We start from the raw sequence: 25,577 nt of genomic DNA on the forward strand, positions 1-25,577 counted from the left end.
GCAGGAAGTAACATTTACATGTAAACATCTCAAAGTTTGCTTAAGGTTAGACTGTCAGATACAGCACTGTACAAAAGTCACTCTAGCTTTGTTGCTTTAAAGGTGTAATGACCCCTCCATGTTTTACTACTCGGTCTCTTTTTGGAAAGATAAACCAAGAAATATGTGTGCACAAAATAAAAAGAAACACATTTTTTTTAGAACAAAGTTGCAAAATTCAGTATACAGTGCAACGTCCTTCTGCACTTAGGACATCTTGACCTCTTTTAGGGAGGCTGTCTTGAAGTTTTCTGAAGCAATCTTCTGGTTTATTACACCAGGCTTCTTTCAGCACACACAGAACTTCTGCTTTAAAATGAAGGCTGTTCTTTGATTTCTTTCTCTGTGCAGGTGATGCCACACTGCCTCGATCGTACTCAGGGGGGCTGCCAGTGTTTAATCAGCTGTTTTTATCTACAAACATGATTTCACTGCATTACCTAGGATCTTTGTCATGCAGAAAAGTTCAAGTTAAGGTTAAGGTTTCTTTATTAGTACCTAGAAAGGTAGATTTGTTGTGCAGAGAGGTGGTGCAGTGTTACAATAGATACATACAACACAACACAATACAGGTTTAAAAGACCAAACACACATTGTCCATTCCATCAGGTCATGGTATGGTCTTTACACAGATTAAGTTAAACTCAACCAGGAACTTTCCAGAAGAATCACAGGATGATTAACATGAACATTATTTATGGGCTTTGTATGTCTTTATGGTGGAGATAGGAGCGTGGAGAGAGTAGGAAATCAGGGACAGGGAGAGTGTGGAATGACATGTAGGGAAAAGAGTGCACATGGCTGCAGGAACAAACCAGGAAAATGAAATGAAAAGTCTGTGGCACACTGAAGATAACTTCACTATATTTTATTGTGTACTAACCAACTACTCTACATGACTTGGACCAAGCCACATGACAAAGAAGAGGCAGGATTTTTTGATTTGCATGAGTTACTCCAAATCAGAAATAAAGTAATGACACTGTTTGGGGAAGTGTCTGACTTTGGTGACAGATGAGTCAAGAGCGGTTTAAACATGCAGCTCATGGTTCACATGCAAAATGTGAGACGCTGTTTGTTGAGTTGAACCCGGGCTGCCCGCCTCGAGGACTATAGCCTCTGTACATGGGGCATGCCCCCTAACCACTTGCCCCCCTGATAGATTGTTTTGAAGATTCACATGAATCACCACCTCAGGTGTCCTCGAGTAAAGAATGTCTGGAGAGACGAGGACGACACAGGTTGTTTATTCTTCAGTGAGAGCTGGAGGTCAGATTGTAACTATGAAGATCACAGTTATCAAGCGCTCCTGTGCGGGTGGCCTCCTGCCGCCAGTCGCCACCACTACACTTATTGTCCTCTCTTGTCTCCCGCGGTTATTTTAGTCACACACACAACTTCTGTCAGACCCTCTCATGACCTAATCATCAAGATTTTTAATTCTAAACATCAAACATGTTTGAAGTCAATCGGGGTATCACCGACGATCGCTGAGCAGATCGGGGACGTAAAGATTAGATCTTTGTACGACTACAGCCGAGCAGCCTCGAGTCGGGAGCGACCCCGCAATTTTCGGGATGGAGGAATCGGACCTATATCGGATTATCCTGCAGTCTGAGCCAGGCTTTATGGCTTTATACGAGATAAATGCGACTTGACCAGCATTTATTCTGAAATAATACTAATCCTTCTTGCTTTGAAGATTTGTGATTGCCTTTGATTTAGACTGAATACGAACCAGCCTCTTACAGTAGGAGGTCAGATTTGCACAGCCTAAAAATATCTCACATCTCCCAAAATGTTTATTTATGAATTTCACCTCCCAGTAACATATTTGTGTGGATGCTTTTTCAATCATGTGGGCATCTGTAGGGGTTTGAAACAATCCCAAATAACCTCTTTTACAAATCATAATGTCCTCTTCGGGGAGTTCAGGGACGAGTTGCCAGCTGGCTGATTTATCTACAGGTCTAATTTTTCCTTTAATTCATCTTGAGCGGACAATCAGGCATCATGACAGTACTTCAGATGAGCTCCCATCATGCACCTGTGTGCAAACCGAGCACTGAATGGAACATTGTGTTTTCTCTGCACCTCGGATCTCCACAGACTCCCGCCTCAGCTCCTTTGAACTGAGCGGATGATGCTAATGTAGTGTTGAGCTGTTGACGGGGACAACAGAGGGGACAACCTGTCCCCACCCATCCCCGATGAGCGCGCTGATGAATGGCACATCACCGCTAATGTGCCCACTGTTGTCTGGAAATGAGACAAAGACGAACGGCCTGTTCCCTTTGGACACCAGTTTTTCTGAGGATTTTTATAATAGTTGATCATCCTCTGGAGTCCTGACTTTAGTTTAATTTAATGAAAGTGGAATGAAGATGTTATGTGCATCCTGCCAGAGAAGGGGTGAGTGTGTTTTGTGGTAGTATTCATCAAAGTTGTGCAAGAGTTGAACTTGGCTGTTCAGCTGAAAGATTCAAGAACATCCTCTAATGTGAAGTCGGTCTGCAGGATATGAGAACATTTTACTATAAGCGAATACGCTGTTCAATACATCAAGACAACACTAACCGAGACCAAGACAAACCTGAGACCAGAGACCGCGACATTTAGGGGTCGAGACCAAGTCAAGACCATGACCAAGACCGAGACCATAAATATCAATAAGAAATCATCGTCGTGTGTTTTGGGGGCGTGTCACTTACTTAGACCGTGACACCGGTGAGGTCGCGGCCGTAACCGGGGAATATAAATCAAGCTACAAGTGAATTGAAGTTATTTGTTGTTTTCCTTCTAATCAGAGTTATGACGTGGAAAAATAATTATTATTATTGTAATTAATAATAATAATGAGTGGTGGTCTGGACTGGTCTTAATTTAAATCCGGAGTCCGCCAAGTCCGAGACCGAGACGACCGAGTAAAAAAACAAAAAGCAGAGACCTTTAAAAAGTGGTCTTGAGACCAAGACAGATTCCAGGTACTACTAGGTTTTTTTTTTCTTTTCACCACTAAATTGGCCCCAGTTCATCTTCAGGTAGCAGATAGCCGGCTTTAGTTCATCAGACTGCATGCAAATGTTGTGAAAGAAGAGGCATTCAGACTTTATCCAAACATTGATTGTGTATTGCTCGTATTCCCACGAGGAAATTGCGGTTAAATGTGCTGCAGATAGAATATGAGGCAATGTCATGAATCCAGGATGCGGTTTAAGGAAATGATATCTGAGATCTCATTAAAGTGCAGGTTAGTAGACTTCTTCCTCTGATTTTTACAACATGTCCAACTGTGAGGAAGTAGCTGACCGATCAAGTAAATCACAACATTATGATTTGAGATCTTATCCCTACAGAAGGACATAGTGTTCAGTCCTCTCGTGTTTTCTGTCAGTATGGATCACACATGTCATTTCATATTTGTTTATGTCTCGTCTTACCCCCCCCCCCCCCCCCATTCCCTTACAGCGCCTTTTGATTCACATGGATCATCTCATGGATCATGTGAAGTGAAAGCGACAGCGCTTCTTCTTCTTCGTGTCACTTTGCCCACACTCTCCTTTCTTTTCCACTGACCACAGACACCTGATTTCTCTGAGGCTAAAAATATTCTCTTCAGACCCTAGCTCCCCTCCCCGCTGCCCTCCTCACCTTTTTTTCCTTTTTTTTTTTCTCCTCCTCCTCCCGGGGCGAACAGGCTATTAAAGGGAAGTCTCTCTGCATTATGCCCATTCACAGCCACCGCTTCTCCATTCAGAGTGGTCTGTGTGTGAGAAGAAAACGTCACAATCCTTTATGTTATGAATCTGATAAAAGACTTTGTGTTTTCTAAAAAGGCTCCGGCTCTGACAGGGTGAAAAAAAAAAAAGCTTGTTTTTTTTCCACAGAGCTGTAAACGTGACCTAAGCACCGGTCCAAATGTTAGCCAGAGTCATAGGACCTCGAGCATCTTTGAAAATGGCCTTTTATGGTCAGTGTGAGAAACAGCGTCTGTCTCTGGTTACTGTGTTTGAGCACTTTTTGGGAAGCGTGCATTATTCGTGCTGCTCAAGAAGGTTTAAGGTATTCCTCCAAAGGGTCAGCTGACGGCTTTTCTTCTCACTGACAGAAGATTTTCCTCAATGCTTGATTTCCTATCAATAAAAAACAGGCCTACTCATTGAACGAATACAACAATGATTCTAGAGAGAAATCGACAATAACAGTATAAAAGCATAACTTAAAAACTACAAATCCCACTGTTGCATCCACCAAAGTGCTCTGTGTCTGAGTGTCTGCTGGTCCTGGGTCAGAAAACAGTCTCAAAGCAACATTTTTTTTAAACAGACAAAGCATGTTTATTTCAAACTAAAACAATAGGTACTCAACATAAGCATATCCCTCTGTTGATTCCCCCCCCCCCCCCCCGGCATGTCATTTTCTGTTCATGTTTATTGTATAATTGGAAACAAATTACAGACATTTATTTTGGGAGCACATTTCCATGTTTTCAGTTTAAAAATGTTCTTTTATTCCAATTCTAGCAGCCGTACTGGTCTCCCTGTGTGCAGGCTATATGTTCTTCTTTGAAAACAGAAAGCATTGTAGGTCACCAACAAAAAGTGTTCATTGAAAACTTTGCAGCAGCATTTTAAAAGAGCAGACGTGTTGTGGTTTCTTTTTATGAATTCACTGTCCAGCCAGTTAACACAAAGGTTAGTTTCATACATCCAAACGTGTGAAGTTCTGTCCTAAGTCCATCTGGATAAAAGCTGATTTGCCAAAAACAACATGTCAGTTGCACCTCTCATCGCGCTGCATCCTTTAACTTTTCACACTGTCCGACATTATCCTGCGATCATCTTCACCTTCTTTTGTCACAGTGTCACCTCCTTCTTTTGGACTATTAACTGCTGTTCATGTCACCCTCATTCAATGCATTAAGTGCCAAACGGAAGAGTCGTGAAGTAGTGACTCTGGGAGACCAATCGGCAGGGAAATCTGTTAAAAGAACCATTACATTTTTTTAAAATTAATTATATCACAAGAGTCAGAACAATGATATGTTGCCTTATCAATACCCACCCCTCCCTCTTTTCTACTGATTCTTAATATTCCTTTGGTTCAGTTTTGGTCTGGTGTCTATATGCTTCTCTTCCCCGTCTGTCTCCAATTTACATGATGAGATCCATTTTCCTCTCAGCCACTAGAGTACGAGAAAGTGGGACACCACTGAGACTCATTTCTTCCCGAGGATTCAATAAATTGAACATCGGTATTCTCCTGTGTTTCTGCACATTCCTCTCAGTCACTACATTGTTGAAAGAGAGACGCTGTCATACTTGGTTAATTTTTAAACTACATGAAGAGAACTTGCATTGTAATTGCGTAGGGCGTAGGTCACCTTTAACCCCTCAAGTGATGCAGCTTGTCTCATGTCCAAAGTACATTGAAGCAGTAAACATAAAGAACTTTAAACAGCATGTGAGGTCTGTGAAACCCACATATAGCAAACTATATTTAGACGTGTGCCTTCCACCCACCACTGTTTTTTTTAAATCCTGCATTCTGCCGTTAAGAGAATCATCTCCTACATTGCAGAAAGCGTATAACAGTAATGTATATTCAAGACGAAACACGAGGAATCAGTGAGCGTTTTTTTTGTTGTTGCCAGAGGACAGAAAGCAGAGCGAGGTGAAAATGAGCCGTGATGAGGAAGGCCGACAAAAAGTGAAAGTGGAGACAGAAGAAACAGGAGAGAAAAGAAGTATCAGCACCCGGCAGCGTCTCTCGTCTCTACTTTCCCCGTCGCTCTGACTTCATCAAGTGAACCAGTAAGGAAAGAGCCATCTGTGTCACCATGGTAACCACCCCTCCCCTCGTTTAAGCAACGATGGAGAGGATAAAGGGGGCAGGAAAGGGAATACATTCTGGCCTCAGGCGAAAACATTTTCTTCTTAACTTTTGATAGAGTTTTAATCCATTTGATTTCTTGTCTTGGACATGATTATTTAGAAAGTTTCATTTTCCAGTTTTCAGAACGATGATGAGGTTTTTATTTGGGAAACTAACAATACACTGACAGGGGAAACGGTTTCTGTTGACAGTTCTGATTTAATTTTCTATCTGTCACTGAAGACATTTAAGGATTCAAAAGTTTTTACAAGTAAGGAGGGCTGCATAATTAATCAAAATTAAATCATTATCACAACGTGAACATTTTAAATAAACAGCAAAATCTGAATTATTGCAATAAATAAGAAAAATAATCAAATGTTGTTTTCTACAAAAGCCCTCAGAGGATGTTTTCCCATGAACAAATGTGTTTTTGACTTATTATCTCCCATTATCTCGAGATAACAACACAGGTTATCCCAAGATAATAAAAAAAAAAGGTCAGTGTTTAGAGAAATCATCATGAATGTGCTGTTTATCACAGAAAACTGAGTTAATTAAAGTAAACTGATCCGTTTCACCTGTTGGAGGGAGGTTTATGCTTTAGTACCGTATTGATGCAGTCAGATGAAGCTCAAGCTATCAGCTACACTCAGATTCACTTTTGCAAATTTTAGATTCAGGAGAAACATTTTGTTTCGGGGGTGTGGGGACTTTTTTTTGCGCTGGTCGGATCTAAACCCAGGTCACCCGCCTGGAGGGCCATGCCTCTGTATGTGGGACGTGCACAAACCACTAGGCCACTGGCGCCCCAGGACAGGCATTTTTTCAAACAGACAGAAATTATGAACTGTAGCTTATATTCATTCTTTACAGCTCTTCATAGCGTTATTTCAACATTGAGGCATTGCACATTGCATATCCTCTCTTCAGCCATTCTTTAAACTACCAACTTTGAGATTTCAAAAAGTTATTCAGAAGTTATTATCGCTTACTATCATCTTTTTTAGTGTCAGATGTCTTCTGTAAACTTTTCTTCAGTGAATGTGTGAGTGTGGATTGTCAGTCAGATCCTGATGTTTGAATAACTGGAACATGAGCACCTGCTTTCTCTCTGTGATAGACTGAGGGGTGTAGGTGTTGTCTGACTGCAACAACAAGTCCCAGCCTCATCACTATAGCATTTCATACCATCTCTGTTGTGAGAGACTGCTAGTGGCAATGATACTTGAGATCCATTAGTGTTACTCCTCCAAGCTCTCTGTGCCAGGTTTTTGTGCTGTCAGTGGTGAGCTGGTACTCAACATTAGCATGAAGGCCTCGATTTGAATTAAAATGTTGTTTCTTTAACGCTCACAGGGCTGGATGGAGATGTTTGAGAGAGAGGGGGATTGTCTAAAGTATTTCCTGCCCCAGGCCATGTGAGCTACATGAATTAGCTAATGGGATGGACAAAATGTTAGCATTGAGATGCTTCCATTTTTCTCTGTTGGAGTTACATAAGTCTGCTCAGTGCCACTTGATGCAGGCTGTGTGACAGCAAGAGGGAGGGGGAGGGGGGGAGGGGTCCTCGTTTAACCTTGGCACATAACTGATTAATCCAAAATGTAATTTGCATATAAGGTCATCTAATTTTGGATTTCACAGTGAAGCGTGCTGCTGATGGGAGATAAAGTCGGTATGTTGCAGGTCTAGTCCGCTGGTCTGATGAGCATCGCTGAGGCAAACGAAAAACAAAGGCTCTTCTTATTAAAGCAGCTTAAAGTTCTCAGCAGTCGCCGGGCACCAGATTTATTTATGTAGAATTTTAATTACATGCTGACTCTGGGGGTCTCTAGTCTAAACTTTACTTTTCCACAAGTTCAAAAGCTTCAGATGCACCGAGGCGCGCTGATCCGCCTCGGAGCTAATGTTGTCACAAGTCTCACTGCTTTGATTGATTTTTGATACCAACAGGTTTTTAAAATGATGCAATCTCCATTTGAAGGCTTTATATGCAATTTTTTTAGATCCAGCAGATGTCGCCCTTGAGCACCAGCATGAAACCAAAACAACTCGCGCTGCATTGTTGTGTTAGCATGCTAATGCTAGTGATCTTTATTATGCAGGTATCTTCACACTGCATGTAAATTTACCTGAAATGAGCGTGATCTAGAAACACAGTTAAGCAGTGAGTACAGTATGTTATTCTTCTTTTCTCTAGTCCCTCAATTAAACAACTTTTATACACGAGGGGAGGAGTCAGCCGGCTGTCCGGGCGATGTAAACAAACTGAAGATAGGACTCTGAAAACTCTGAAAACATCACAGACAGTGGGACTCGGGTGTTACACCCATTGTAGACAGTCATGACTCAGTTATTTTCAGAGGATATACTTGATTTCTATTATATTTAAGTGTGAAAAATCACATATAAAGCCTTTAATGATCAGTAGTATAATAATAACCAACGCTCTAAAAATATACATCTATTTCACTAGACAGCGTGCAGGTATCTATCAGAAATGGTAAGCAAACACCTGCTATTTATAAGATATTTCAGAATTAGTTGTGAAATGCTTTAGATGTATTTTTCGTCCTTGTCTGATCTGAATGCTGACTAAACCTCAATTTGTTTAACTGTCTCTATCTCCCGCTCTGCACTAATCTTCTGTGCAAAGTTCTGATTTTCTTTCCTCGTTGCATCACACACTCTGCTGTGTCTGTGCTCTCTGTCCGTGTAAACAAGGAGGGTTTTAAGAAGCTGTTCTTCATGCAGGGCTCCTGTAGGAGGAAGAGAAGGAGGAGGAGGGACACAATGGAGGAGATGCTGACAGTATTTTTAGCTCTCTCTCCCCCCTGTACTGCAGTGATGAGTAAAGAACAAGGCCAGGTTGTGCCTCCCACCTCCTTAACCTGTGGAGGAGCAAACGCAGGAGGGTCGGGAAGAGAGATGGTCTTTTTTTTTCTTTTTTTTTTTTTAGGTGAATCATGGATGCTCGCAGAATGTTGCTGTCCACAAAACGACATGGGATTCATTCTCATTTTCTTTGTTGTTTCCTACATTAACATATCCTAAATGCTTGGCTGCTAACTCGTGCTTTCGAAGTGTCTGATCAGAAGAGATCACATTTAATCTCCATTTGTCTCTTTAGTTTGCTCAGCTTCAGTTCACTTCATAAGTCTCTTATGCAGACTTTCTTTGAGTGCATTGTTTGCTGAAGTAAACCGACCTGACCACTTTTTTTAAGACAGAGAAAGGATAAATGTTTGTTCACCTTTAGGTGCTTTTGGAAGTCAAACAAAGTAAAAACAAAGCCTTTTGTTTGATTGGACTGCAAACAAACAGCACCTGTGTAAGGCTGTCACGACACTAGAATTTTAAACGTTGATACAATATAAGCAAAAAACTAATCATACCAAAACCTGTTTCAATACCGTGGTAACAAAAATCCAAATCCTTGAGAATAAAAATTGGGTGTTTTCTCCTTTTTTAAATTCCCAGCAATGGCAACAAACTGTCTGAATTGCACAAATACATTGGCAATGTTTTGGTACAGCAACGTTGGCCAATGTGTTTGTGCAATTTAGCCAACATCTCCTCCTCTGCTCTCTGTCTTTGTAAGACACATTGATGTACCTTTAAATCTTCACCAATGAACCGCTGCTCTCTTTTTCTAGCTGCTTTGATTTTAACAGGATTGAAGATCTGTGGCGTTTTCAATTTTCTGTTCTTTTCAGCACCGTCGATCATGTCAAAAACTGAGATTGTATCATATTAAAACATGTGGTGTTGAAAAGTATGGAACCTGTTGTCAACCTTACACCTGCGTACTGTTCAGAAGTATTACCACTGGAGTCCAATGAAGTCTTTAAAAAGGCTCTGGGATTTAAAAAAAACCCAACTAAATCTTGTAACAAGCATATTACCCTGCCCCCTTCACAAATGAAACAGAAAATAAAAAAAATCACTCAAGAAAGTTTACCGGTAATTGAATTAATATTCATGGGAAAGTAAAAAATGTGAAAAATACTGATGTGTCTTTGACTACAGAAACCCTGCATCTCCCAGAAAGTTGGAAAGTTTTTTGTCTCATAAATAACACAAAGACCTGTGTGTAAGACTAATTATTTTAAGAGAAAATTAAAAAAAAGCAAATAAATAGAATGAAACGGTGCTCTACTAATAGATAAAAGTGGAACCTCCTGAGGATACTATTTAACACCTCAATACCAACAGATCAATAGAAGTGATTGAAGTAGGCGCTCAGGAGGGAAGAACACAGATTCAGTTTTTCATGTGCCCTAAGGCGGGCAGATTTAGTAGGATATAAATCAATTTTATATTCAGTTATCTGTGCCAAATAGTTTTATTTATCTGGGTTATACGCATGATTAATGATGCTTCATTTTTTGCCCTTATTAGATACTCAGAGGGACAGAACGGCCCTCTTTGGTCAATGCAGATTGATGGTAAAGTCCCTCGCTCTGACCGCAGAGCAGCTCAGACACGATCGTCTGAAGCCCGCTGACATTTTAAATGGATTGGTGCATAAGCCCATCAACTCGATCTCGTGGAAGGCTGACGCTGTGTTTGCAGAGGTTGTCTCATCATGTGACACAGATCTGCAGTATTTCAGGCAGTCCGGGGGGGCTAACATTTTCCACTTGTGATCCAAAGGGGTCTAGCCTCGAGATGGTCATGAGGGAACCCCCCCTGCCCCGCCCTCTGGGATTCACCACCTCCTCTGTTGCTCACAGTCGCCTCCTAAAAAACAGGGCTAAATATAAAGGGGGCTCCACCATCGTGGCCTTCAGGGGGAAAAGGGCCTCCTCTGAGCCAACACCTCCCTCTCACTTCTCTGCGTTGTGTCAACAGCAGGGCCCAGCTGCTGCTCTCTGTCCTCTGCTCAAACCTGTCTGCTATATGTTGCACCTTCAGACTGACAGAGCCAGTCATTCTCCCTTCTCTTATTGTGGTAAAAGGCGGCCTCTAGATCTCGGAGAGTCAGGTGGAAGCAGAAGGCTCGGTGCGCGAACTCAAACCTTTTCTGTGTGGAGTCAAGTCGGGGTGACACCACAAAATAATCAGGACGACTTTGGAACCCAAACAAATCAAACAACGTCATGTTTTTTGATGGTTCTCTTAGAATTATTTAGCCAGATTTTCCTGTGGTGTGAGGTGTATTAAGAGTGAGCTGCTCTGATGAATATCAAATCATATTAAACATGTTTAATATTTACGTTCTGATACCTTGTTGTGAAGGGGGAACCCTGAAGACAGCTAGGCATGCACTATGTCGATAGCCATTTGGAAATTGAGCCGCATAACAACCACGGCAAATAAATCTTTACATCTCCAGCTCGCTCTACATGGACAACCTGTGTTATGCCGTCTCCATGACTTCATCCTTATCTGTTTAAACACAAATTCTTTCTGCCCGTCGATCGCCATGTTTGTTAAGTCTTGTTTCACCGAGAGATACTGTGAGATTTCCACCTTTTGAGAGTCAGAAATCTGGTTGTTCATGAATGAATCTGTTAGTTTGTGTTGTGCTGTTTTGGTCGTATTGTTGGTATCCACACACTATAGGAACAAAACTTTAAATCTGTCATTATTTGGCGTCGAGTGTCTTACACATTTTCATTACCTGTTAAGATTGAGCAGGTCTCCCGTTTCGATCAGACCTTACATTCTTGTTCAGAGGAGAGCAGATGTGCAAAGCTTTAAGTATTTGTTTGTTTGTGCCGGCTCTAAGAGTCTCACACATGTTGTTAACAGGCATCCTCCTTATGTCTGCTGCGGTATTACTAGGCGTCAAGTTATCTGGAAAGTTCCGTTAGACTCTGATGAAAGATTTTCAAAGAGGCCTTAGCTGCTGTTAAGTGTTGTTATGATGGCATTATTAAAGTAACATACTTCTCTTGTATGAAGGATTGTGCTGTCCTCTTGATAGTTTATATATCTTCTGAGATGTTCACAGAGTTAAACACTGCAGGTGGTAACATAACAAGCTAAGAAAGCTGTGGTGGGCAGAGGTACAAATAATGATCGTTAAAGCCTGGCTCACGCTGTGCGATTTTCCCCCCCCCGATTGTATAAAAGTCGGGGTGGCATGTCAGCTCACACTTGTACGACTGAATCGTTTACGACGCCCGACCAGACCTTGGCACGGCCGGAGAGCTCACACTGTACGAGTGAAATCGGGACGGAGCGTTGACGATTGTTAATAAAGTTTCATTTGAAAAAAACAAAGGACGACGGTCGGTGAAAGAGAAGGAAGTGGAAGTTGTTGTCGGATATAGAAAAGTTGATACAATCGTAGATATATGGAGACAAGTTTCAGAAAAGTGCTGCACTGATGATCTGTACAGAAAAGTAAAAAAAAAAACGCAGGGTTGCATCCTGCCGCTGGTCGCCATGACTACAGTCCTCCCTTGTCTCTTGTGATTATATTGTAGTCACACACGACTTCTGCCGGACCCTTTCATTAAACATGTTTGAAATAAATCGGGGCGTCCCCGACGATCGCCGGGCAGATCGGGGACGTTAAGATTGGATCTTTGTACCGCTCACACTACGAGAGAATCTGAACAGATAATCGGGTCCGAGCAGCCTCGAGTCGGGAGTGACCCTGAGATTGTCTAGAAGGAAGAATCGGAGCTCAAATCGGCCCGATTATCCTGCAGTTTGAGGCAGGCTTTAGAAACCAGATTACAGTAAAAGAAGATAATGATAGCGGAGGTTGTATCCTTTTAAATCACGCGGCATTGAGAACTATCAAAGCAGCGGAAATGTTGACGACCTTAGAAATCAGAGCCTCACCAGGAGTATTTCCTCGCTATGGTTGGCATCAGTTTTGTGGAAACAGGAGCTGGAACATTGGAGGATGCTGTGTGATGAGCGCTGTGCACTGGGGTGTGCTGCTGTTGCGTCACAGCCTGGAGGGGAGACGAGACGGTATTTTTAGAAGGGAATGAGCATATTCTCTGAACAAACAACGTCAGGCACTCTGCTTGCGTATGCTAGGATTATTGTGACCGGGCTATTTTTAAGCTGTGTGTGTGAGAGAGAGAGAGAGAGAGAGAGAGAGAGAGAGAGTGCTTTTTTTCTGGGTCAAGCATGGTGCCAGTATACTCTCTCGTGGCGGCTGGTGAATCGAGCATTACAGGACCTGCGTTGTACCCAGCATCTGCATCGATCACGGAGGACAGAGTAAAGGAGACATGGATTTAAACCAGCAGGGACTTAACGGCATTTTAGGAACAGGCCTGTGCCTGGAAATCTGCTGTGAAATAAACCCTAGGATTGTATCAGTAAGAGTCCTAAAACCAGCTAATTTAGAATGCCGTTTTTATCTTTACTAAACAGCAAGCTACGTGGCCTTAAATCTCGGTCACAGACACAATCATTTGATTATGTGTAGGTGTCAACATCACAAACTGACAGTACTAATGAACACAGACAAAACATGTACAGTAACTGATATTTATGCCTCAGTCTGTTTGGGTGTGTCTCTGATGAGATAGAAAACAGAGACATATTTAAGAAAGATGGTATGCCATAACATAGGGCTTCACTAATGAACTGTATGATTATCAAATCAATATTTCCAAATGCAATATATTTAAAAACCTGATGTGCAATATCTAAAAATAGTATTTTGTAAAACAGACCCTTTTTAAAGTCACACCAGCATGAATTAAATCCCCTATAAAAAACATTCGATTTGTGTTGATTATGGCGACCTCTGTGGACGGATTCTGTAATGTACATCTTTAAAGTCTTTATATGTGATTTTTCACACTTAAATATAATATAAATCAAGTCTATCCTCTGAAAATAACTCTGTGAGTCATGACTGTCTACAATGGGTGTAACACCCGAGTCCCACTGTCTGTGATGTTTTCAGAGTCCTATCTTCAGTTTGTTTACATCGCCGGGACGGCCGGCTGACTCCTCCCCTCGTGTATAAAAGTTGTTTAATTGAGGGACTAGAGAAAAGAAGAATAACATACTGTACTCACTGCTTAACTGTGTTTCTAGATCACGCTCATTTCAGGTAAATTTACATGCAGTGTGAAGATACCAGCATAATAAAGATCGCTAGCATTAGCATGCTAACACAACAATGCAGTGCGAGTTGTTTTGGTTTCATGCTGGTGCTCAAGGGCGACATCTGCTGGATCAAACAATCACATATAAAGCCTTTAAGTTGTGTCTTTTTTTGGTTCTTTTTTACCAAAATCTCACACTTCTTTCTTTTGACTGTCCAATGTTTCCCCCATGGAGAACTTTTCTCCCCCAAGAAAGTCTGTTCTGTCAGCATGCAGTTAACTACTTTGTCTGACTCCTTACCCTGCAGCAGCCGTTTCATTAAAAATAACTCTAAATAATAAATAATCAGTCTTGTTGCTGACGGTCTTGATTGTTTTTGTACGTCATGAAGAGACATCAGTATTCATTTTAGGCTGTTTCACGACCAGCTGAAAAGTTTACTCAGGAGCTTGAAATCATTTCTTATTAAAAATGAAAATCTTCATCACAATCCAGATAGATCGTACAATATAAATCATAAGTAAATGTTCCTTTATTTTATTTCATTTTTCACTTTAAAGCAATGCTCAAGTGAAAAATAAATTGATTATACTTCCTGTATATGAAGTCATGATGTAGGAAAATGAGTGTGTTTTGGGTTTAGACTGATGGATGAATCAGCTCAGATTCAGGGATTTGCTGATTGGCCTTTTTTATTGTGAATTCCTGGCATTTCATTGACAACAAATCCTCACTAAAGAAATGGAACAGCAACATCTTTATCGTAAACGATCTAAGTTTTCTGTACTTTTAAAAGCTCTCATAATGCTGCCAATAATTCACATTCCTCTGCATCAAAACCAAACCCTGCACAGCTCGATGAGCCTCGGCTCTGAACACATCCTGCCTGTCAGAGCTGTTGCTGTGACTTTACACTGTCCCTCTTTTGGGCTTTATCTTACTTTCCTCTGTTTGTCTTGTCCTCCCTATCTTCACATACCTGTTGTCACTTCCTTGTATGTTGGCTGCTTGTTTATGGTATCTGGTTGCACTTCGGCTCACACAGGACTCATTCTTATGCTGCTGATGATCAGACAGTAAAACAATCTGAATCTCTCATCGTGTCAAACTGAACTACTTCAAACACTCTGGAGTTTGTTGCAGCATCAGTTGTAACCAGCATTCAAGCTGTTGTCACAATCCTCCTGTAGATTGTGATGCCGTTTATTATCCACACTGTCAACAAGGATGAGCACTCTGTGACCTTCCCCTTCTAAAGCCTAAACAGCTCGAGGCCTCTCATGCTCTTGAGCTGCAGGCTTTTCTTCAGGCCTCTCCAGGCTAGCCTAGTTTCATCCCTGCGTCTCTCAAGAGTGCAGTTATTTTCAGCGACGTGTGCCGTTCTGCTCCCGTTTTGTCGACGCGTTGTTCTTCTGCGTAGAGCGAGGATAATATACTCAAAATGTATGGAAGACACTGTAACCCTGTTTTAACTAGAACACCTCCCAGTGTGTGAGCGTGCACCTGCTGCAGGTGGAGAAGTCGAAACAGGCTGTATCTTTGTCCTGGCTGCTTATTAAGTATAATGTGTCCTGGATGGGTGGCTGTGGAGAGAGCATGTGATAGGCTGGAGGGTTTCCACACTTCTTTGACTGGATGGGCCCGTCTGAGGTGCTGACTGATGCATCATGCAGGGGTGGCATGACGTTTGTGTGCACACATGCCCAGATAACATTGTTGCCTTTATTGGACAGGAAAGATAAAGAGAGACGGGACATGTTGGGTGGAGAGAGTGTGGGATGGACATGCAGCAAAGGGCTGAGGTCAGATTCAAACCCTCGGCCGCTGCAACGAGGACTACAGCCTCTGTACATGGGGTACACAACATAACCGCTAGGCCATCTGACGCCCTGTGATTGGCTTTATATGCTTTATATAATATAAATCAAGTATATCCTCTGAAAATAACTCTGAGTCATGACTGTCTACAATGGGTGTAACACCTGAGTCCCACTGTCTGTGATGTTTTCAGAGTTTTCAGAGTCCTATCTTCAGTTTGTTTACATCGCCTGGACGGCCGGCTGACTCCTCCCCTCGTGTATAAAAGTTGTTTAATTGAGGGACTAGAGAAAAGAAGAATAACATACTGTACTCACTGCTTAACTGTGTTTCTAGATCACGCTCATTTCAGGTAAATTTACATGCAGAGTGAAGATACCAGCATAATAAAGATCGCTAGCATTAGCATGCTAACACAACAATGCAGCGCCAGTTGTTTTGGTTTCATGCTGGTGCTCAAGGGCGACATCTGCTGGATCAAAAAATTGTATATAAAGCCTTTAAGAGTGTAATACAGATGTTATGAGCCTATGTATCATTTTTATCTTAAATAACACAATAGAGTGTCAACATTATAATCTTTTTAGCTTAAGTTATGTGTACTCAAAAAGATCTTATTTTTATGATAAGAATTGTTTTATTTGTTTTTTTAATTAGCAACATCAATGTACATTTGTTTGCAACATACACTGCAAATATACATTTGCTCATATTTAGCACAATGGAATGGATAGTGTCTAAAGTATACTTTAACTCCCACCACCCAAGTGCCCCCTCATGTCCAGATGTTACATGATAAATATTGCATTAGTATTTATAGTAAACTTAAATGTATCCGATAATATGTGCTAGGAGTTTCAGTAAGATTTTGATTGGATAATTAACATTAATAACATAACGATATGCAAACAGACAAAATGTATAAAATAAATAAATAAGGTCAGATAGAATAAACAGAAGAAAGGAAGGAAAAAAAAGGAAATTAGTTAGAGAAATAATAGTGATGAAATTAAATAAATAAATAGGAGGGGGGGGTCACCTCTGTTCCACCTCAACATTGTTATTCACTCTTACGATAAGAAAATGTAAAGAAAGTAATTACAAGTAAACTATCACACACTCCAAATAAAATGTATTGCCAACGTTTCAGAATCATAAAAAATGTTAAATATTGTGCAGATTGTGTGGAAGTGAACCCGGGCCTCCCGCTCGAGACGACAGCCTCAATACATGGGGCGCGCGCCCTAACCACTGCGCCACCAGCGCAGGAGGCCCGGGTTCGCTTCCACCCGTGGCCTCTTTCCGCATGTCGTTCCTCTCTCTCTCTCTCTCCCTGATTTCCGACTCTATCCACTGTCCTATCTCTGCATTAAAGGCACAAAAGCCCAAAAATAAATCTTTAAAAAAAAAATATTGTGCAGAATTTCCTTGGAGGGCTCGTTCCTCTTCTACACGTCCGTCTAATCAAATAGATGACGCAGAGTGTTTTTCTGCAGGAAACCACAAACACATACAGCACGGGCTGTAAATAGTTAATTTCAAAAATATGCCCCGCCTCTCACAAGGCAAGTTGCTAACCGTTAAGATTTAGGGTGGCCTACCAGATTTCAAGGGGGGGCCCATGCCACCCCACTGGACACGCCCCTGTAAAGTCCTGGTGGCCTCCTCTCCGCTGGCGTTGTTCACTGGAGAAATGACGCAGTGGGAGTTTTTGTGTGGTTTTACTCTTGAATGGTCGGGTGCCAGAGAGTTGTGATGTTTCTGCCACAGGACAGAGAAGAAGGACTTCGGGTTCATGTCAGGACTTTTTAGTCACATTTTCACAGCCAACAGTAACAGGAAGGTGTTGTTGTCTCATTAGCCTGGTGACTATGATCCTTTAAATACAGAGCAAACTTTCTTGTCCTTAACAAGCCGTTTTTGTTTTTGACCTATCAACAGCTGCTGTGTCTGAAAATCTAGATTAAAAAGTCAAGATCTTGGAGCTTATCATATTATATTATCTCAACAAATATTCTAAAAAGTTTTCATTAAATTAGCTGACGTCTCTGTGTCCTTCCTGACTTCTCGGTTCAGTTGTCACCTCACCCTCGCTGACAGTCTGCTCAAGTCGTGATCTTGTGATGTACTTTGAGAGAGCTGTTCTTCTCTCAGCGGTCAAAAGCGGATTTCTGCAACTCACGCCACCCACACGCTGGTTATGTATAGCCCACACACCTACCCCCCCTCCCTATCTGCACCAGTGGTTTTGAAAACAATGCTTTGTGCAACTCTGAGGCTGCTATTTGTGAAACCTGGATCATGCACAGGGGGGGCTCTTACGACGTTATGTAATGCTCCCCACTCAGCTGTAATCCCTCTTATGCTGAGGCCCCCCCCCCCCCCCATGTGACGCTGCCCCGAGGGGTGGGTGAGAAACAGGGTGTAGCTGCTGGGACGGCAAGGCACGGGTGCTCCCCCCACACACACACACACACACACACACACACACACACACACACACACACACACACACACACACACACACACACACACACACACACACACACACACACTGAGCTGGGGCCTGTGTATAAGAAGAGAAGTTTAGTCAGCCTTACTTGGATTTTAGACACTGCATGAAGACGCAGGGCCGACGCTCGTCTTACCTACTCACTACTATTGAGCTTTTTTTTTTTCTGAATGACCACCCGGCTTTACCTCATTCTTCTCAGCGTGAGCCACAATAAATGGATCTTTGGTTACGTGTGGAGGAATTTTAAAGGTTTGGAAAATCTGTGCGACTTCAGATGTTTTGCTTGTGATTTGTGTTTTTTCTTGCTTGTTGAAGCTGATTTCTTTTTTGCTTTTGAATATGACCTGTTTTACAAACCATCAAGTGAATTCAGAGATCTGCCATCGGACTCAACAGCTTTTTTTTTTTAAAGATTATTTTTGGGTTGTTTTTTCACCTTCATCGATAGGACGGTACAGTGGATAGAGTCATAAACAGGGATGAGAGAGTAAGAGATGTCTGAGGTTGGGGAGTCGAACCTAGGGTCGCTGTTTGGAGGACTATAGCCTCTGCACATGGGACGTGCACTGAGTTAAACATTTACCCCGACTTGACAGCACGTTTTGATTTCATCGGATCGTTGTGGGTAAATATATTCACTTGTTACTCACTCGATGCTTTTCTTTGTTTCTCTTCCCACAGGAAGCATCAATGTGGACTGCAGCTGCTGATTTGACAAGTCGTGTATAAGGAGCTCCCCCCCCCCCAAAGTCTCTCCTGTCCCCTCTCCCCCCCCTCCCTTCCCTCCCTCCCCCCTCCCCTTGTCAATCTTCTCCCCGTTCCCCCCTTCCCCTCCCCTCCACCAAGATTCACCATGCTTATCAAGGAGTACCGCATCCCCATGCCCATGAGTGTGGAGGAGTACCGCATCGCCCAGCTCTACATGATCCAGGTGAGGTCTACAGCTCCACGTTTCCTACGTCACAACGCTCACCTGCACACACAACATGCCAAAAGACGGCCGAATAATGCAGAAGCCGGGGGGGGGGGGGCGAAAAAAAGGAGCAATGAGACAGGAGAAACAATCACACGAGTGGGCGGTTTTTTTTTTTCTCAAAGGGGGGCTATCGCAGTGTGCCCAATTATGAAATGATTGGTCACACGGTGTCTGACGCTGGTGGGAAAACGGAACAAAGAGAGCTTGTGTGCTGATAGATTATCCAATTTAAAGTCTCTGAAGCTGGCTGTTTCCACCCGTCATAGGCTGCATGTTTTTATTCAGGATGAGGAAGAGGGGGGGCGGGAGGGGGCACCCTGCTCAGTGCACATACCTACTGCTGCGACGAAGATGGACACACTGCTTTGTCCATGTCAGACAGTTTCATTTGTCAAAGCGGGCCCTGAGACTGGAGCCTGAGGGTCTGTGTGAGAGCTTTAAGGTTTACAGCTCGGGGGGGGGCAGGAAAGTCTGATTTCGTAAAGCTTTAGTTGTCCTGTGTTGCAAAATATTTTTCTCTTCATACGAGTCCATGAAGGAGGATTTATTTAATCCAGTGGTACTGCCAGGTGCACTCTCAGACTGTGGTGAACATTGTGCATTAATGAGTTACTTTCACTGAGTACATGTTGGAAATATTTAGGTTCATTTTTCCTGTTGGAGGCACATGCTAATCTTGGCACCAAATGTTCTGCAGTCGTGTTGGGATTTCAGCTGCATGCTTACATAATGTGGATCACAAAGTGGTTTAGCATTTGTTGAAGAGCAGGTTGAAGTTAGAGGCCTGTTTGATCAGGTCGAGGCGTTCAGTCGGCTTCAGTGCTCCTGTTGAGATCTTCCACTCTCTAATCGTTAACTTAAAATCATCACACGTGTTTTAAAATGTTCAACAGGCAGGATGCTAGTGAAATTACTTTGATTCCTTTACAGTTTAAACAAATAAAATAACCTTGAACATCCTGTCTATTTACACATGCAAATGTATCTACATGTGTAAATGGAGCATACATTGAGCTGCACAGTGTTTCCGCAGCCCTCAGGGAACAGCTTCACAGAAGGACTGCATTAGGAAACTCTTCATGCCTTTTATGCTGTTGACTTTCCCATAGAGAGGCCTCTCATACAACCATTAAACTCACACACCAGAATTAACAAAGATGTCCAAAAATTCACAAACATCTTTCTGATTGTGTCTGAAAACACAGGTGAGGGTAAGTTGTATCATATCATTGCTAAGGCATTTCTCAGATTTACTGCAATTACTGCATACAGATACTTCAAAGTTATTTTTATTGAATTTTAGATAATTACACACATTAACACAAGCAGATCCCACCCCAATACAATCCCCGACCCCTTGCTGTCACTCTGCATACAGATACTTAATCAGACGATTAAGTACTACAGATCTCCCGTCATGTTTTTAACCCAAAGCTGCTGGGAGCAAAAAAAAAAAAGAGAGAGAGAGTAGCAGTGGTCCATTCAAATTCAAACGTTTCTAAGTTACTTTTGCCGTCTCATAAAGATGTAAAAGTTACCTTTCTGTCTCTTACAAACAGACAGAAAGCACAAGAGGTGACACTGTCTAAATTGCACTACGTTTACTTTTGTTTATGTATTTGTGCAATTTCGATTTGTGCAGGAGTTTTCTTGCATTTTTTTAGTAATTGAAAAACAAGAAATAGGGGGTCTTCAGTTGGGGTGCCGAAGACTTTTACATTTTTGTTGCAGTGGTATTGAAATAGGTGGCAATGCTATTTAATTTTCCCTAGTATTGTATATCAAAGTTTAAATTCTGGTAAGAAGAAAACCCCATAGAGTATATTGTTCTCTAAAAGAGGAGCAGACTTTCACTCGACAACCTTGTCAGTTATTTTGTTGTTTTTCTTCTCCTCCCCCTGAAGGAGCAAACAGACGGGTAATCCAGTTGTACTTTCAATGGTTAGCAACATGACTCAGCGACATGCCCCAAAGCAAAGCAGACGTTTCAGGACAGCACAAACCAGTCACTGTGCCACACTTCTACACACTCCATGATTTTCATTGGCACTGTTTGAACAGCGTTTTCGCAGAGCATTATTAATTATGTGAAACGCACGTCTACTGTACAGTATGTCATTCAAACTGCTTCGCTCCTTGATTCTCTGCAAGAGACGAGACTCCATGTGAGCGAGAAGGAAAGAAAATCTATACGTGGCATTTTCATGCATGTAAAGAAACAAGAGGAATTCTTCCATTAGTGACCCATAGTTACCTCTCCCCCTGACCTCACCCTCTCTCTCTCTCTCTGCACAGCCTGGTTGCCGCAAGGCTTGTGTCGCTATGGCAACCGTGACATCAGCAGCATGCCGGTGGTCAGGTTTTGTTCGAGAGAGAGAGGGAGTGAATGAAAAGAGGAAATGAGAGAGAGAGAGAGAGAGAGAGAGAGACTTGCTTTATGTTACCAGGGCAACTGCAGCATGTAGGCCTGCCTGCCTCTTGTAAACACAGCCTGTATAAAAACATGGAGGCAGTCATTACCCATTGATTTCTGAAGAGGCGTTTTGGAGCCAAATGGATGATGATGGTCACCATATAGGAACTGCACCTAACTCTCAGTCAGTCTAGAGACGGGCAAAGAGGAGGAGCTTCAACTTCAACGAGGAGAGCCTTAAGCCTTATGACAAACGTCTACAACGCGCCCACCTGTCTGTCAACTCAACCACGCCCCTATTCGCATCACACCTACTGTACAGGTTTTAAGGATAAAGAAATGAGCCCAACATTACTTTTGGTACCAGGCTGTTAACATGTTTATTTCTGCTGTAGATTGCACGTTTAAATGCAGGAACTTATGGGGATTCTTGACTTTTTGGAGCCAGCCTCAAGTGGACTCTCTTTGAACTGCAGGTTTTTTTTTTTTGCACTTCTGCATTGGCTTCATTTTTCATCACCTGAGTTTTTCCGCTTGTGTAAACCTCACACATAAAGACAGCATGTCTACCTCTGCACCTCAGCAGGCAATGCCCCACCCCGCCTCTCCTCTCCTCTCACTTCCTCTCCTCTGCCCTTACAGCGTCTTCTTATTTGATAACACATTTTAAAATTCATTATCTCTGCATAGGGATTTGCAGTAATCTACGAAATGCAGAAGGGAATGTGTGAGAAATGAAACACGAGAGGAGCTCACTGTGTCTCATTCACTCGCACACATCCCTCACGTTCTGACTAAGCAACTGTGTCCGTGGAGGGAAGTGAAAAAGCAGCATCAGAAACAGGAAACACGCCTCACTAAGTTGATAACAGGAGGGAAAAAGCCAGGATGTGACTCTCATCCTGTCAGAGAAGTCAGACCTCAACGCATAGAGTCAGCTTTGATCCTGTTAGCTTTTAGTTAGGAAAGAGATGAGAGGCTGTTTAAAGAAAAGAGAGAGAGAGAGAGAGAGGAAGAGTTCTGTTGCTCTGAGGGCAGAACTCACCGCACGGCTGCACTTTGTCTTTGTAAAGTAGGATGAAAAGGATTTTCTAGTTGAACAGAGTACATAAGAGTCCTTTTTAGTTTCACTTTGAGGGCAGTCCAGTTTTTAGTTTGACAAACAGACAGCACAGCTACAGAGGAAACACTGTCCCCTCGTGAGATACACTCGGGTTGTCAACATAAGAAACATTTTTATAAGATACTAGTAAATAAATGTAATAATATTGATTCTTGTTTTCATACCACAGAAACAGAAATGGAATTCTTCAGCGCATTCTTCTTCTGAACTGTACAAATACATCGGCAACGTTTCAGAGACTCCAGAAAAATGATTGAAAATATCTGAATTTTGTTTTAGTTTTGGGCAAGCCAAGAAGAGGTGGCCTAGAGTTCCCTCTGCTGATTGAAGTGCAATGAAAACCAAACATTATTCATTCATCAAGTTATCTGCCTTCACTTTTCTGTTTAACTACAATCTTTGATGGTTTCATTCATCCTCTACGCACCTGTGGTATGAAGTACAAGTAAAGTACAGCTTTTAAAACTTACTTTTTGAATCCTGGATCATTAAAATAACAGATTGTATCAAATATTTTGACAAACTTTAGGTACACAGAGACCAAAAAAGGGGGGTTGGGTTGTTGTTGTTGTAGCATCCAAATGAATACAGTAAGTAATACAATCAGCACCGGCTGTTTTATAGTCAGTCACAGTGCGTCTTGTTGATCTAAGACAAAATAACAAATACATATATTCAGAGTAAACACATCTGTTTGTAGAAATGATAGAAGCAGGGAAACGCCTGAGTCCTTCTGGAAAGATCAAACTAACAGTAATTAAAGGTTACAACATTTTGTCAAACGCAGAGCTGAGAGACATGCTGTGTCCGAGCCTCTCCATGTGAGACAAACGGGTCATTTATTAGAATTTTTATTGTGATTAGGTGAACAAGTACAAAACAAAAATGTGCACATAGACACGACAATTAAAGCAACGGCAAATAAACAAAAACAGGCAAAACAGAAATAAACAAAACAAAATCCAAATTTCGCAAAACATTAGCAAAGACAAATACAATTAAAGTAGATATAATAAAAGTCAAGTAGTAAGTTGATGTAGTGTATAAGAAAAGTGTTGAATGTGTGTGTGGCAGTGTGATGCATTAAAGTGAGTGGCTGAGTGGGAAGTAGCAAGAAAAATAAACAGAAACAAAATTGAAGATAATTGAGAGGAAAAGAAGGGGGGGGTAATTTCTGGCAGCCGGGTTTTAAAAGAAGGTACTTCATCTTCAACTTCACATTTATTGTTATCCCCAAAGGAAATTAGATCTGCAGCAGATGTGTACTCATTTTTCCTCCTTGCAACAACCACGTCGTCATAAGTTAAATATTGTCACAGAAAGTGGGGCCGAGTTGGTAAATGTCTTCTTCTGTGTGGATCTGATGTCATGTCAGAGTCCTGTACTTCAAAGAATCATGTCTGTGTTTTAAATGAAGACGAGACAAGCTGGCCTCGAGTTCTCTCTGCTGATTGGAGCGCATATCGCAAAGACAATATATTGAAACATTACGTATGTTCATTCTTTTCAGGGCGTGTTATGCACCTTCCCTAAGGAGCTGCTGGTTCCTGCTCAGTGTTTTGTATCTTCCTCCTGGTGAGCTGGAGACAATCAGACGTCCCTGCGGGGGGGAGGGGGGGGTTTGGCTGCAGTCGCCTGTCAACAACCTCCCTTAGGATTCAGAGCGGTCGGCTTTCTATTGAGGAAAAATATTCAACTTAATCTCTAAAAATATAAAAATAATGGCCACTTATGATCACACACTTATCATACTTTTTTGGTGTAATGGAAAACTAATGAGTCAGTTTTCAGATAAACTTAAGTTTGTTTTCCCATCTGAGTAGACACTGTGTTTACACGTGTGTGATTTCTTTATTTTTATAGCTGCAGACATTTTTTACAACGTGTGTACACACGCAGTACATTTCAGACTTGACATTTACATCCACTTTTGTTTCATCGACGGCTTCCTGTCTTGTGCACTGACTGCGTGTTCCGTCAGTTTGACTGCCCTGTGGCGTCTGTGCAGCGTCTCGGAGCCGTGTCTGGAGCTGTTGAGAGCAGAGTGCTCGGCTAATGAATGACCTGTCAGAGGTAATGAGGTCCGGAGCTCTGGACGCCTCGTGCAGCCTCCTCCCAGCCTCCTCTGATTCACTTCCTCGTCTGTAACCCATCTCCACACTGGACTGGACTGCAGAAATCCTTCTCTCTGTTATCCAAGCCGTACACTGAACACATCATTAAGCACACTTTAAACTTTGTGTGGACACACTGGGAAGGAAATATTTATGCTCTTTGCTCCTGGTTTTCTGATAACGTCAGCACTTGGACTGTGCTCAGTACTGATTTTTTTATCAGTAACACATCTTCCTCTTGCCATGCCAGACAGTCCTGTCTTCGAGGCGTTGAGTCACCTTGCTGTAGATCTACTCGACTGCATCTAAAAGCATGCACCAAGAATGTAAATATGGGAAGGGTGTGGCTCCATGAGTTGGTTTTGGGCTTCCTGATTTGCAATTTAGAACGGACCAAGCTCTCAGGAAGCTGCTGGTTATTGTGAATGTTTTTTTTGTTTTTGTTTCAGGCTTCTCTTCACTCTTTAGATTCTTATCTGAATCAGGCGTTCTGTTCACTCTGGAGTCAACATGGTACCAGATATTTAAACTTAAACAATTTGGGATGAAAATCAAAAGATACTGATACCTGTTTCAATACAAAGACAACAAAAGTAGAAGTCCTTGGCCCTCAGTTTCTTGATTTCTTGTTATTGATTACCAAAAATGCAAGCAAACTCTTGCACAGA

General features: G+C 42.0%; 1 protein-coding gene across 8 annotated transcripts in view; it reads left to right on the top strand.

Moving 5' to 3' along the window:
- Positions 1-25,577, top strand: part of LOC109996524 (membrane-associated phosphatidylinositol transfer protein 2) — a 65,084-nt gene that overhangs the window by 8,844 nt on the left and 30,663 nt on the right. For 7 of the 8 annotated variants that reach the window (XM_065951608.1, XM_065951635.1, XM_065951630.1 and 4 more), the window contains exon 2: positions 18,965-19,214. In XM_065951608.1, the coding sequence (XP_065807680.1) occupies positions 19,137-19,214 (78 nt within the window). In that variant the 5' untranslated portion in view covers positions 18,965-19,136. Of the gene's footprint in view, positions 1-18,283; positions 18,533-18,964; positions 19,215-25,577 lie in introns of those variants that run through there. The other variant, XM_065951612.1, reaches the window with a different exon arrangement.

This window comes from Labrus bergylta, chromosome 2 (genome assembly GCF_963930695.1).
Source record: "Labrus bergylta chromosome 2, fLabBer1.1, whole genome shotgun sequence".
Taxonomy (NCBI): domain Eukaryota; kingdom Metazoa; phylum Chordata; class Actinopteri; order Labriformes; family Labridae; genus Labrus; species Labrus bergylta.